Source organism: Drosophila obscura, unplaced genomic scaffold (assembly GCF_018151105.1).
Source record: "Drosophila obscura isolate BZ-5 IFL unplaced genomic scaffold, ASM1815110v1 contig_1, whole genome shotgun sequence".
NCBI classification, from domain to species: domain Eukaryota; kingdom Metazoa; phylum Arthropoda; class Insecta; order Diptera; family Drosophilidae; genus Drosophila; species Drosophila obscura.
This window is the reverse complement of record NW_024542679.1, coordinates 11,377,398-11,391,061: the sequence shown is the minus strand read 5'-3', so window position 1 is coordinate 11,391,061 and position 13,664 is coordinate 11,377,398. Positions and strand designations below refer to the sequence as shown.

The 13,664-nt window shown below is 47.9% G+C and overlaps 6 protein-coding genes across 7 annotated transcripts; 2 read left to right on the top strand and 4 right to left on the bottom strand.

Moving 5' to 3' along the window:
- Positions 1 to 475: 475 nt before the first annotated feature.
- LOC111071255 (putative cuticle collagen 155) lies at positions 476 to 1,723 on the top strand. Its single transcript, XM_022362499.2, has one exon. It carries the CDS (start codon positions 915 to 917, stop codon positions 1,704 to 1,706), a length of 792 nt encoding a protein of 263 aa, XP_022218191.2. The 5' UTR covers positions 476 to 914; the 3' UTR covers positions 1,707 to 1,723.
- Positions 1,724 to 2,065: 342 nt separating this feature from the next.
- Positions 2,066 to 5,355, bottom strand: LOC111071265. The gene is made up of 5 exons (XM_022362516.2): positions 4,723 to 5,355; positions 2,893 to 2,953; positions 2,753 to 2,827; positions 2,427 to 2,687; positions 2,066 to 2,365 (listed from the first exon to the last, which is right to left on the bottom strand). The coding sequence occupies exons 1-5, from the start codon at positions 4,859 to 4,861 to the stop codon at positions 2,236 to 2,238; spliced, it is 666 nt and encodes a 221-aa protein (XP_022218208.1). The 5' UTR covers positions 4,862 to 5,355; the 3' UTR covers positions 2,066 to 2,235.
- A 1,330-nt stretch (positions 5,356 to 6,685) lies between these two features.
- Positions 6,686 to 9,672, bottom strand: LOC111078774. Its single transcript, XM_022373628.2, has 7 exons — positions 9,598 to 9,672; positions 9,435 to 9,538; positions 9,296 to 9,377; positions 8,474 to 9,235; positions 8,005 to 8,416; positions 7,480 to 7,944; positions 6,686 to 7,423 (listed from the first exon to the last, which is right to left on the bottom strand). Exons 1-7 carry the CDS (start codon positions 9,670 to 9,672, stop codon positions 6,705 to 6,707), a joined length of 2,619 nt encoding a protein of 872 aa, XP_022229320.2. The 3' UTR covers positions 6,686 to 6,704.
- Positions 9,673 to 10,391: 719 nt separating this feature from the next.
- LOC111071325 (putative aldehyde dehydrogenase family 7 member A1 homolog) lies at positions 10,392 to 12,373 on the top strand. The gene is made up of 2 exons (XM_022362600.2): positions 10,392 to 10,496; positions 10,677 to 12,373. The coding sequence occupies exon 2, from the start codon at positions 10,678 to 10,680 to the stop codon at positions 12,295 to 12,297; it is 1,620 nt and encodes a 539-aa protein (XP_022218292.2). The 5' UTR covers positions 10,392 to 10,496; position 10,677; the 3' UTR covers positions 12,298 to 12,373.
- LOC111071328 (rRNA N6-adenosine-methyltransferase METTL5) lies at positions 12,306 to 13,102 on the bottom strand. The gene is made up of 2 exons (XM_022362607.2): positions 12,615 to 13,102; positions 12,306 to 12,551 (listed from the first exon to the last, which is right to left on the bottom strand). Exons 1-2 carry the CDS (start codon positions 13,100 to 13,102, stop codon positions 12,395 to 12,397), a joined length of 645 nt encoding a protein of 214 aa, XP_022218299.1. The 3' UTR covers positions 12,306 to 12,394.
- A 21-nt stretch (positions 13,103 to 13,123) lies between these two features.
- On the bottom strand, positions 13,124 to 13,658 carry LOC111071332 (SOSS complex subunit C homolog). Of its 2 annotated transcripts, none has more exons than XM_022362611.2 (2): positions 13,435 to 13,658; positions 13,124 to 13,354 (listed from the first exon to the last, which is right to left on the bottom strand). In XM_022362611.2, the coding sequence occupies exons 1-2, from the start codon at positions 13,558 to 13,560 to the stop codon at positions 13,124 to 13,126; spliced, it is 357 nt and encodes a 118-aa protein (XP_022218303.1). In that variant the 5' UTR covers positions 13,561 to 13,658. The 2 variants fall into 2 exon arrangements, with proteins under 2 accessions (XP_022218303.1, XP_022218302.1); XM_022362610.2 differs by having other exon boundaries at positions 13,124 to 13,369; positions 13,435 to 13,657.
- Positions 13,659 to 13,664: the final 6 nt, after the last annotated feature.

Genomic DNA, 13,664 nt, shown 5'->3' with positions numbered 1-13,664 from the left:
TATGTTTATTGCATAGCAAACCATGTAAGAGAATATACCAAAAAAAAACAAAAAAACAAAAACCAAAGCAAATAAAAACCAACTTTAAAAGTTACAACTATTTACAGACACATGTAAACAAACAAAAAAAAAAAAACGAAGAAGAAATATTAAAACAAGTCCCCACTTCCCTACCCCCGTAACTAAAAGTTTTAGACTGAAGCGTGAGTATTTCAAGAAATTGTTATGAGATCAGAACTCTGCCCCCAAAAAATCCAGAATTATGTTAAAGTTTTTTGGTGTGGGCGGTGGGTTCCATTTCACACACACACACACACATAACAAAACACAAATAATAAAGAAATTCAAACTAAAACAAAAGCAACAAGAAATAGAATAAGAAATAAAGCTTTTCTTTGGACTGGAGTGGACTGTGTGTCTTTTTGTGTGTCTTAAGAAACATTGGCAAGAGCTCACATCAAGTAAGTAAAGACATTCCATCTATTTTGTTTATGCTCTGAAGCATTTACTGTATTTAGTTTTGTCATTTAGCATTCAAGTTTTGTGCACGAATTCACTTTTCATGGCTCAAACGCAAAAAGCCAGCGCTGGGCTTGGCCTGTGAAAGTTCTTTCAGCAGCCGAATGAGATTAAGAACTCTTTCATTCATTCAATATTTTTATGCAAATCATACACACACTCACATTTCATATAAATAGTTGGCTTAGTTTATGAAACAAGAGGCATTTGCATAGCATTTACGTATAGACACGATAATAATCGCCAGACAAAATGTATAAACCTAGGAATGAGCCATTCCAACGGTAGTTTCACCGATTCTCTGCGACATTCTCTTCGCCATTCTCTCTTGGATCTGTGGTTTGGGTCGATATAAAAAGAGCTGCTGGTGAGATGATTTTGGGTTAGTTTACAGAATGAAGTCGCGTTTGAGTTACTGGATTATCTTTGTGCTGGGTGTGCTGCTGCTGCCGGAGATTTCTGCGGCAGGCGGTGATACCTCTGGGCCGCGAATCTTCACGGTGATGGCCGGCAGTCCCGCTCCAGCTCCGGCTCCAGCGCCGCCACCACAGGAAGTGATCATAACCGGGGACCACGACCATCATGGCTATCACGACCATCATGGGCCGTATCCGCCGCCAATCTATCCGTATCCACAGCCGCCACAGCATTGTAATTGCCCTCCTGGGCCCCCAGGGCCGCCGGGCCCGGTGGGGCAGCCAGGCGTGCAAGGATATCCGGGCATGAAGGGTTCCAAGGGCGATCAAGGGGACAAAGGAGCACCAGGCGAGAAAGGCTACCCAGGCTTTCCCGGCATGCCTGGCCCCCCCGGCCCCCCCGGCCCACCAGGTTTCCCAGGCGGCTCGCAACATCATCGAGCTTACTATCCAGCACCTGGATACCCTTCACCAGGATACCCTTCACCTGGATACCCTTCCCATGGATATCCTTCACCTGGATATCATAATGGAAATTATGATTACGGACATCATGGCGATCATGGACACCATGGAGATAACGGACACCATCGCTACTTATCGAATGATGAACAGTCCTCTGCCGAAGACGAAGACGATGCCGAGGAACAAGAGCGAGCTTTTGGTGAATTAGAAGAGCAGTCGATTGGCCAGCACCAGCGACCCATTCTCTTGGCATTCAGTCATGTGGGAAATCCATTTGCCACAAAGTCAAATAAAAAACGAAATTAAATTGTAGTTTTTACTGGGAAGGGAAGTTGAAAGGAAAGAAGGAGCCACGTCGTGAGGCGCATGTAAGGCGGCGCCTCTACTTTTATGCCAGTTACCACTAACCAAAGACAATATAATAGCAAGATGAGTAACTCCATACAGTAAATAGATGTGCAAGTGCATAAAACGAAGATACACATACTTGCTGCTGGGCTTGCTGTCATGTGCCGAACGCGGCAGACACCAGAGCCGAAGACCTGGGAACGTCCGTTGAAAATTCAGCTGCGACATATTCGTTGTACAAACTGGCACATCTATATAATCAGTAGATATTATATAATACATCTATACTCTATAAATCTATACATCTAATACTCATCTAACTATTATATTGTCTTTGCCGGGTATAAAAAGATATTTCGCTTTTGAGTCGCATTGAATTTCTTGGGCGAACTTGAAACCTGCCTAACATTAATGCTAATGGTTTCCCATACTCACAAGACAACTCGAAAAATGAAAACTTAGCAATAATTTCAGAGCTGCTTAACTATTAGCAAACATCATCGTCAATGGTGGGTTCCTCGTCGCCATCGTCTTCCTCGTCCTCCTGATCCAGGACTGTTTGCGAGGCGCTGACCTCCGCAAAGTCATCCTCCATATTATCCACAAAACTGGACACCCTACACAAGTAGAAAGCAAACAATCAAATGCAAGGCAAAGTTTTGGTTTCTCTTCCCTCACTTTTCAAAGTCGCATTGCGGCAGGAGACCCTCGTCCTTGGCTGGACTGAATCGCAGCAGTGTGCAGAGCCGCAGCAGGCCGAGCAGCAGCAGGAACATCCCAGCCACATAGCTGAGCCACAGATTGTGCGGATAGAGTATCAGGCAGATGCCAATAATCGCATAAATGGGCGTGGGGCGCCAGCCGCCACTAAAGGCGGACGACACACGCCAGCAGCCCAAACAGCCGCAGGACCCTCTGGGGCTCCTCTGATAGTTATCCCTGGAAGCAATTAAAATCGTAATCATAAATATAGTTATATAATAAATGTGTGTGTGCCCACTCACTCGTAGCACTGAAGCTGCAGGAATAGCGTGACCAGCCACTTGATCTCGATGAACATCACCAGCAGCGCTGAAAAACTGACCAGAAATTAGCCAAAACTCTTCATTGGGAGGATGTTTGCCACCCCTTTAACATGGCTTACAGTATATAGAGTCCCGCTTGGAAGCCATGCATATAGACATCGACGCCCACACCGCAGATAACTGGAATGAAAAATGGCTTAAGAAATGTGCCTTGGGCAGAAGGTTTTGGGTATCCTGTTTGTTTGGGTATCTTAAGCCAATAGCCCATAAAATATTGTGATTGTGTATGTCTAGGCAAATATATTTATAAGCATATTTATTGAGTTTGAGGCCTTTTTGTCCACTAAGCCAGGGCCATAAAATGTAACCAGAAACCACTGAGGCAAAGCGAAATGGGTTTGGCGATGTTTTCTGAGTAGGAGAATACACATTGGATTCATCTTTCTGCAAACTTCACAAACTGCTCAAGCAGCCCACTTAAATATTCATATTCTGACCACATTATTATGGGTCTACCCCCATTGCCCGTCTCGTCCGTCGACCGCTTTCAATGTCTAAGATATGGCCCCCACCCCATTGCTGGCCCAAAACCACACAAAAACTCAATCTAATTGAGTTGTTTTTATTATGCCAAGCCGCGAAAAACAAATCAGATTAAACCAGTTAGAGAATACATTCATTCCTTACATATTTCAGTGGATATTCCGAAACCAAAGCCAATTACATTAAATGCTGTGAACAGAATAAAACCGGCAACCGAAAATCGAAAAAAACATGAAAAAAAAAAAAAAAAAAAATATCTGGATAATTGAAAGGGATGGGGATGGTCGGAGGAAATAGATTCTCTTCTGGTAGCAGTAGCTTAGGGCGGTGGGTAACATGGCAAAATGGCTGGCGCCAAAAGGCGCCAACAACAGAGCTCATTGTCGAGCGTATGGAAAAGTTGCTTTTGGGGGGGGGGGGGCAGAAAATTCGAGCAGTGGGAAAATGAAGCTGCTTTTGGCACAGGATGCGAACTGTGAGCTGCATGCTGCATAAAGGCCAATGCCTTGTTAATGGCTCCGACACAGGATTTCCCCTGCCCCACTCTCTGCCATGCTTCGGGGTTTATGAACTATCAAGTTTCTTGCCTTTTTTATGCTGCTGCATTTTTAACCCCCACCCCTACAACAATTTGTAAGGAAATTAGTTTGAACTTGACCCAAAGTTTTTGTTATGCTGCAGCCCAGCCATTTATCATACGAGTATGTTGAAAAGGGGCAGGATATTTTCCACTATTTAAAACACATTAAGGGCCAGTCGGCCATCCTGCTCAGTGGCCATGATAAGCGGTTAAGTCAAGTTTGATAGCTGCCACAGCTGGCCGGCAAAAAGGTGCAGTAAAAAAAAATATTATAAATTGATAGGAGACTTCTTTTGTTCGATATGCAAATAAATGATGGAAGTTGTTGGCTAAAGTTTGAAATGAAATGCCAAAAAAGAGCAGCTTTAATTCATTTTTATAAGTATTAAACCTCAACATAAGTAAAGCACAATCAATCTAAAGAAATGCGCTCTGAAAGAATTTTGTAAGCAAATTTTACTTATTGAAAAGAAAATATTGCAGTGAACATGCTCCCTATTATATGCTCAGAATTTCCATTGAATGCCCAGGCCCCATACACACACACACACACAACACACTCCAACAAATCCCTACGGCTGTATTTCTATACACAAATATTTCTCACAATTTGTCAGGAATAAACATACAACACAAAAGCATGCAACATGCATTTATTCATGCACATACATCATGCCACATGCCCCATGCCATGCCCTGCCTCTCTCCATGATTGGCATTATCTTGCGGGAGGCATGTGGGGGCTTAGGTAGTAGGGGGGGGAGGACTCCCCACCTGTGCTCACATTTATATTATTTCTCGTGCATTTACAGAAACTTGAGCTTACCGAATGAAGTCAGCAGACCAAAAACCCTTATCACAGGACGCAAACACTCGCAGGGCTCTGGAGGCTGGCGACGACGATGGTGACGGTGTCCACGGCGATGTTGCTGCTGCTGCTGCTGTTGCAATTGTATCTGGCTCATGGTTTAGTGTTCACAGTTTTCTATTAGGTTTCAGGTTTCAGGTTCAATTGTTGGACACTGGTGTAGCCGGAATAAGGCTAATAAAAACAATCATAGAGCCGTATCCACATCACAAAATCAACTGCGTGCCTGGCATACAAATGTACATCCACTCGTATCTCCAAAGAGGAATTCGAAACGACCAGCAGCATCGCTTTGGCAGCTCGTTAAAGTTTTAAATTTCAACATTTAACCTGGGGCATACGCTGCGTATGCGTAATGTTTAGTCCCAGTGACACTTTGCCTTCCTCACTGCTTGCTCTTTTAGAGCATTTAATCACTATGTGTATGTGTGTGTGTGTGTGTGGCAACTAATGTCTGCAAATTACCGTTACAATTCGCACTTTACCCCCGCACGTCCCACGGTTCACTTCAATTTCTTCTTTCGTTTTGTATTTTATTTTTGTGTTTTTTTGGGTTCTTTTTTTCGAGTTTTTGGTTGCCACTTGACTTAATGGTCGTTGCCTCTAAACAACGAACGTCCGCACGCTCCTGGCAGCGCCAACAGAATGAGTGGAGCAACCATGGGGCAATCGTCGTTGTCGTTGCCGGAGTCGCCGCTGCGGCTGGAGCTGCCGCTGCCCCGACTTTGTAGCCAAAGCCAGCCAATGGGGCTGGCGCTGCAACTGAAATAGTCGAGTTGTTTTGTTCTCAAAGGACACTCGGTGTGTAGTTCGTTTTTTTTAACGCTTTCTGCTGTATATTCGAAGGAAGAGTAGCCTGAATTTTTTGATAGAGATTTATAGAGGAGCGAACATGTTTTAGAGGTTTTTTTGGGGGGCAATTTGTAAAGCATTTCATCACTAGACTGTTTGCCAAGATTTATTCAGCAGAACCATTTATTCAGCATATTTTTAAGGGGTTTATATTCAATATTTTTAAAGTTGATTTGTCTACAAATAAAGGAGTTTTAATTTTTCGCAGAATTTACCAGGAAATATTTGATTATGTAGACTGGTGTTGCTATCAGTAAGTATTCTATATTTTAATACATTTTAAAATATTTAAAATATTTTTAAAACTTTAATTAAATATTCTACGTGCATTCCCCACTGATCCCAAGCCGGTTATTTATATTTTAAGTGCCAAAACCTCGTTAGAAGCGCATTGGCTCTGTCATCATTATCCTGCCGCTTTCTCCTGCTCTCTGCGTTCTAGCTTGATTTTATTTGTCACGTTGTCCTGTGTGTGTTTCTCCTGCTGATGAGTGTGTGTGTGTGTGTGCGTCGCTCTATGTGTTTGTGCTTTCATCGTGTGCTGGTACTCTCCTTCTCCACCCCCTCTCCTCCACCTCTAACCCCAGGTTGGCTACGTTTCAGTAATTTTCATAACTGGCTGCAAGAGCAGCGCAGAGGAAGCGGCGGAGGCACCGAGAAGACGGCTCTAAAGACGGCCAGGAGAGCTGAGCCAAGTGCCGGGCGAGTACGCAGAGTGTGGACAAAAACATTTTCGGCAGTAGGTCCACCCCCAGCCAGCATCCATCCCCCCCCTCATACATTAACCCTGGATGATGCTGGAGAGGAGATGTAAATATTATTTTTTTTTTAGCGCCCCTGCTGCTCCGTGTCGCCCTGCTTATTGTGTTGTGCATTCGGTGAGGTGCCGGTGCCGATGCCCCATCCCCTTGCCCATAGCATGCGACTTGTGTTTGCATTATGCGGCGTTAATGACATCCAAAAGACACTGAGCGAGACAGAGCGAAGCTCTCTCCAGTGCCTTTTGCCATCAACAACATAATTCACAGCGACCGACCGAGGCGGAGGGAGTGCTAATGATGCCCCCACACTGCCTCGCTCACTCCACTTTACTTGGCAAACTCCTTGCGCCGCTTCATTATCTTCGTAATGCCAGCCACCATGGCCACCTCGGGCAGCGACAGCTTTGTGTCCTCCTGGAAGTCACAGCGCCTTGTCAAATGCAGCCAGGTTCGTTCTGGATTCAGGGACAGCGGCATCTGCAGCCAACTCACATAGTCGATCTTCAGGGAGCCCGTCAGCAGCTGATCGAACGGTGTGTTGCCAATGAAAAACATTGACTTGACCACGGACGTCTGTCCCTCCTTGATATTCTGCCCTTGGACACCTTGAAAGGGACTGGGATCGTTGTCGCCGGTGCCCAGCTGCTCCAGCAGCCAATCCCTGTTGAATTTCAGATAATTGTAGACCACTTTGAGGGCCTGCTTGCCAATATTTGTGGTGAGAACATCGCTAGCCAGAACCTCGGCTATGTAGTCGGCAATGCCCACATCCAGCTCCATGGCGTAGTTGTTGGGCGGACTGTGACTGAGCCGATCCGATTCGGCATTGGTCAGGTCATCCATTTTGACGGTGCTGACGGCACTCATGCCGCCGGCACCACGATTGCTGCCCCCAGGTGTGCCACCAAAGTCCGTGTCAAGATTAATGCTCTCCTTGGCCTGCTTGAGGAACAGCTCGATTTGATCGGTGTGCTTGTCGTCCTCGTCAATGGAGCAAATGGCCTCCGATATTGAATAGCAAATGGAAGCCTTGTCTGCATTCTTGCCTGTGAGGATTAGATATTAATTTTAAGATGCTTCAAAGTCCCTCCCCCCCACTCACCCTGCTCATGCACCTCGGCTGTCTTGATCAGCTCCGTGTACAGAGCAGCAAAGACCACCTGCAGCAGCACCGAATCGCCCAAGGGTCGCGTGGAAACTGGTATAATGTCCTGCAGCAGTGAGGTAATCTTGTAGAGACCCTCTGGTATACAATCCCAGATCTCGGAGACACAAGTCAGGGCCAGAGACATGGCCTGGTACATGCTCGCACCATTCTCCACGGCATTGATGAGCATCTCCACGACGCAGTCGAGCACCGGATAGACAAAATGCATGATGGCCTCCAGCCAGGGAGTGCGCTTCTGGTTCCACACCTGCCGCTTGTCCAGGCAATCACTCCAGCCCGCCACAGCGTGCTCTTCGAGGGTCTTGATCAGGCAGGACTTGATGTCCACCGCCTTGCCAACGGCCACTACTAAGTAGGTGAGCGAGAGGACAATCTGATAGTTAGCCTGTCCCACGGGATCTGTTTCGAGAGCTAATGAATGACCACTTGAAATCGAGAGAGTTTGTTCGAATGCCTCACCTATATCCCCGGCTATGGACTCGGTGACATTGAAGCACTCGCCGCGGCACAGAAAGGCCTCGCATTTCGGTGGTGCTCCCTCGGCACTGGTGAACGAATGCTTGGCCACATTCTTGAAGTTCTCCGATGAGGGTAAATGCTGCATCAGATGTCGTATGATGATGCCAGTGAGGCAGGCATCTCGCATCAGCAGAATCTTCAGCAGAAACGACCAGTCTGCCTCGGGAAATGCAAGCAGCACACGCAGATCCAGAGAAATGGCCGTGTTGGTTGTCAGATCAGCAAATTCAGTGACCCATTGGCAGGACTGCTCCTTGGGAAAGTAGCGCGGCAAGGCAAATATAATCCAAGCACTGGGCAGGCCGTGGCGAGAGCTAAACATCTCCATGTTATCCAGGCCCTTGCGGAAGACCTAAGGAAACAACAGAGGCATTTCAGCGTACCTTTTTTATGGGGTGCGAGTTCCTACCTTGGAGAGCACGCCCAGGGGAGCACCGCGCAGCAGCAGACAGTAGAAGAGCTCGCGACACTTGGCGTGAATGTCCCGCAGGATGACGCTCTGATTGCTCAACTGCAGCCCCACATACGCCTCGCCACTGTCGCAGATGTGTGGCAGCAGCTCGGCAATGCACAGCAGCATATTGCAAATATCCGTCAGGTGCAGCTGCGATCGGGCGACACTCGTCACGATCTGGGTATAGCGAACAGTCAGCACACTGAGCGTCTCGTTCAGCATGCCGGCAAAGATCTTCTGGGCCATTTTCGGCGGCACAGAGTTCCACAGATCTGTCTTGGAGCCACGCATATAGTGCCACCACATCTGCACGGTGTAGGAGCCCCGTTCCGACTCAAAAAATGGTTGCGTGTCCTCCCAATGCAGACAGTCGGCATCCTGCATGATGTACAGCAACAGGAGGCGACAGTGCAGATCGAGGAGACGCTCGGCCAATGCCTCCGACATCTGGGCATATTGCTTGAAGCTCAGCTTGAGGGCGCCGCCCTTCTCATCACCCTTGGGCGGCACAATCGTGGTGGTGGCCGCCTGCATGTATATACTCAGCGAGTTCTTCACCAGCGAAGCAGCGCCAATGGTGGCCGTCAGCACCGAAAGATCAGCATGATCCAGGGACTCCTGCGAAAGGCGATGAACATGCTCCAAAAGCATGTCTGCCGAGCGGCAAACAAGTTGAACGAACTTATCCGGATCAGAGGCCTTAACAGTGGCACTGGTCTGAGGGGGAAAACATATAGCATGGGGCTAAGTATAAATTTATTAGCAATTAAATCTTACAAAATCTCCTTCGTTCAGTTCCTTTTCGGTGTGCAAAAGTCCCGAGTGTTTGCGGTAAGAGGCAAAGTACTCATCCTCCCACCTGCAAAGAGTTCACATAATTATAAACTAGAGCTATTGCTACTTCAATTGAACCCACCAACGTATCAATTTGATTGCTGCAAAGGAAGCATAGCGTGGAAAATCCAATTTACCACCCACAACGCCCGAGCAAATGGGTTCCTGCAGCACACGCTGATGTGTCTGTGTTTTTGGGTATATTTTTATAGATAAATTGTGGATGTGTTGCCAATGTATTATACCTGATAAAACTCTAGATCTCGTTGCAGCAGTATTGGCACACGATCCATTAAATTACCCTCTTCGAGAACTTCCATTTTGTTTGCTTGGCTGACTATTTCTTTATTTTAAGTGTGAATGAAACAAGATTCAAGCAGCTAAAAGTGGCTGAACATTTATCTAACGAACAAACATTCGACAGAGTTCATAGGTTGTCAGGGTAACACAACCAAGAAGGCATACAAAAAAGGGTAGGAATCAAAGGGCATACATTATGGAGTTGAGAGCATGTCAGATATGTTTTTACACTCGTATTTAAAATTTAAAATAAATTACATCTGAAGCTTAATATGTTAATTTAAATATGAAATATTTTTATTTCAAATATTTGTATATTATGTAATGTCATAATATAAGTGGAAATACTTTCCTTACTCAATTTCCACTCTCGGTGCAAATAAATGGGCTTACACTTTTAAATCTTAATAAAACATTACAATTTCAGGGATTTTTTCTCTGAGTGTAGAAATGTTCTACTATCTTTTACTAATTTATCTTGATCACTAGCTTGATATATTTCCATCCAATGGCTTGGGAATATATTTTATTATGTTCTTTAATAACATACGAAATAATATCACCATTTGCTGGCTGCCTAAAAGTATTCTGAACATTTTTATATCAATATTGCATATGCACCCTGTATGTACATCTGTATACTATACATATGGCTGATAAGCCGCCGACTCTGTGCCGTTCCCCTTTCTCTCTTTGCATTTAATTCAGTTTACTCTAGCGATAAGCTGCCCTCTTCAATGGCCGGGCGGCAGAGAGGTGCCTGTTAAGCACTCGGCGCATTTAGTTGATAATTGACCAGCGACGTGGGCAGACGAGGATACGAATACACTTTGGGGCACACAATGTGAGTAGTGGCATTAAGTGGGATGCTATCAGTGGTTGGGCCCCGCTGCTGGGGGTGTCAGACCAAGAAAAAAGTTTCCAGTAAACAAGCAATTACCAGGCGGAGCTGCCTATCGCTCGATAAGCGGCGTATCAGGGCGTAATCAGTAAATCCATAAATCTTGCTCTCTCTCTCCTCCAGCATGATCGCACATTTGAGACACCTCACGAGGCTGGCCGGTCGCGGACACAGCCGCCTGGCCTCCTCCTCCTCCGCATCCACATCCTATCTGATCGATCAGCCGGAGTACAGTTTCCTTAAGGAGCTGGGCCTGGAGCGTAACAATCCCGGCGTCTACTCGGGCCATTGGCAGGGGCGTGGACAGACCATCACCAGCTACGATCCCGGCACTGGCCAGGCCATTGCCACAGTGCGTCAGGGCAATGTCCAGGAGCTGCAGCAGACCATCGGCCTGGGCGTGGAGGCCTACAAGCAGTGGCGTCAGGTGCCCGCCCCAGTACGTGGCGAGATCGTACGTCAAATCGGCGACGAGCTGAGGAAGTACAAGGAGCCACTCGGGAAGCTGGTCTCCCTGGAGGTGGGCAAGATCTACAGCGAGGGTCAGGGCGAAGTGCAGGAGTTCATCGACATCTGCGACTATGCGGTGGGTCTGTCGCGGATCTACTCGGGCCAACTGATCAACTCGGAGCGTGCCGATCATACGATTCTGGAGGCTTGGCGTCCCCTGGGCCTTGTGGGTGTGATCTCCGCCTATAACTTCCCCAATGCCGTTTTTGGCTGGAATGCCGCCATTGCTCTGACCACCGGCAACAGTGTGCTCTGGAAGGGCGCTCCCAGCACGCCTCTGGTCTCGGTGGCCACCACCAAAATCGTTGCCGATGTCCTGCGTCGCAACAACCTGCCGCCCGTCGTGACGCTCTGCCAGGGTGGCACCGATGTTGGCCAGTCCCTGGTGGCGGACAAGCGCGTCAATTTGGTCTCCTTTACGGGTAGCTGCAAAACGGGCCAGGATGTGGGTGTGGAGGTGCAGCGACGCTTCGGCAAGGTGATCCTCGAGTTGGGCGGCAACAACGCTTTGATCATTGATTCCTCGGCTAATGTGAAAATGGCATTGGATGCGGCTCTGTTCGGCTGCATCGGCACCAGCGGACAGCGCTGCACCACCACCAGGCGCATCATTGTCCACGAGCAGCTGCATGACCAGTTCGTGACGTCTTTGGTGGCCAAGTACAAGCAGCTGATACCCAAGATTGGACACCAGTTGGATGCGCAGACGCTGGTGGGGCCCGTGCACACACAGCAGAATGTGGATAGCTACAGGACCACCATTGAGGAGGCCAAGGCCTTGGGCGGAACTGTGGCATTTGGTGGCAAGGTTCTGGAGCGATCCGGATACTATGTGGAGCCCACAATCATCACGGGACTGGCTCACGATGCCAGCGTTGTGCATCGCGAAACGTTCGCACCCATCGTGTATGTGCTGAAGGCAAAGAATGTCGACGAGGCCATCTCCTGGAACAACGAGGTCGAGCAGGGTCTCTCCTCGGCCATCTTCACCGAGAACATCAGTCAGGCGTTCAAGTGGATCGGTGCACGGGGCTCCGACTGCGGCATTGTGAACATCAACACCACCACAAATGGAGCTGAAATCGGCGGAGCGTTCGGTGGAGAGAAGGCAACCGGGGGCGGTCGAGAGTCCGGCTCGGATGCCTGGAAGCAGTACTGCAAGCGGGCAACCATCACAGTCAACCATTCCGGCGAACTGGCCTGCGCCCAGGGCGTTGTCTTCAATGTGGAGTAGAAGAGATGTTCGATTTAAAAGCTTTCCTATATTGTTAGAAATGTTTGTAAAATATAAATGTAATGTCCAATGAAAATGCAAACGCCGCTAAGGGCGACTAATCCTTGCCGCTGATGTCAAACCGCCAGAAATCCACCTCAATGTCCTTTGACTGACGCTTGTGGAACTTGTAGCTGGCCTCGATGTTGTACCTCAATTCGGCCACCACAGAGCCGCTAGCTCCCCACTCCTCAGACTTTTTCTGGATGTAGGCACTGCCGAAAGAGAACCGAAATTAATCACTTTGGCAGATAGGACACCGCATGGCAACCACTTACCGTGTGGAGGTCTTGTGCAATGAATAGACGGCGCCTGTGGCCAATCGTAGACCCGCCTCCAGAAATCTCATATCCATGCCGGCATTGTGCTTGGTGCCAAAGGGCGGATTCATAACGATTGTGTCGAACGTTTTCTCCCACTTACTACCAGGCAGCTGCAGGACATCCGTCCTCACACAGTCCACATTGGACAGCTCCATTTCCTGCACATTGTTCCTATATATATCGACAGCATCTCCGTCCAGCTCAAAGCCAACTGTCAGCTGCGCACCGAGCAGAGTGGCTCCTATGCTCAACATGCCACAGCCGCAGCCCAGGTCTCCGACGAATTTCCCTTCGATATCATCATGCTGGGCCTGCATATGATGCACCATACATGCTGCGATATGTGGAGGCGTTGGATACTGTTCTAGCATGATCTTGGGCTTCTCGAATCCATCGACACACTGCAGATACTCCTCCAGTTTCTTCAGCTTGAGGCGGGCCATGATTTAACGATTGAATTTCGGTTATTTGGGTGCAATGTGGCTGGCGGGCGTCGTGGGCGTGGTCGTCGGCAAGGGCTCCAGGCGGGGCAGCACGGGAATGAAGCTGTTTCCAAAATACGAATCTTGGGGGATAAAGAAGCCCAAGGTGGTGGAACTGGTAGGGTTAAATGCAGAACGGGGCGGCGTGGCATTTGTGGGTAGGCCCACGCCCTGCGGTAGGAATTCAGGTGCTACTGTCGGCTGGCCGAGCAACTGAGGAGAGGGCATCTATAATGGTAATATTCTTGAGTAGAACAAAAATACTTAAGGCCTCTGGAGCACATCGTGCGCACCTGATTTGTGTTGCTCAGTCCCAGGTTAATTATCCCACCAGCAAGCAGCTGCTTTTTGGTCTGGATGTCCTCGAGTATCTTTCGGTTCGTTTCGGCTTGCTGTGCACTGGTTGTTGGAAAAGCCATGAAATAAGTGAAATTGTCTTGGAAAATTAAAAAAGAAATCAAAACTAATGTTCTTTGACCAATGCAGCCTTTGTTTTCATATTTTGTGAACTGGTTCCGTGAAC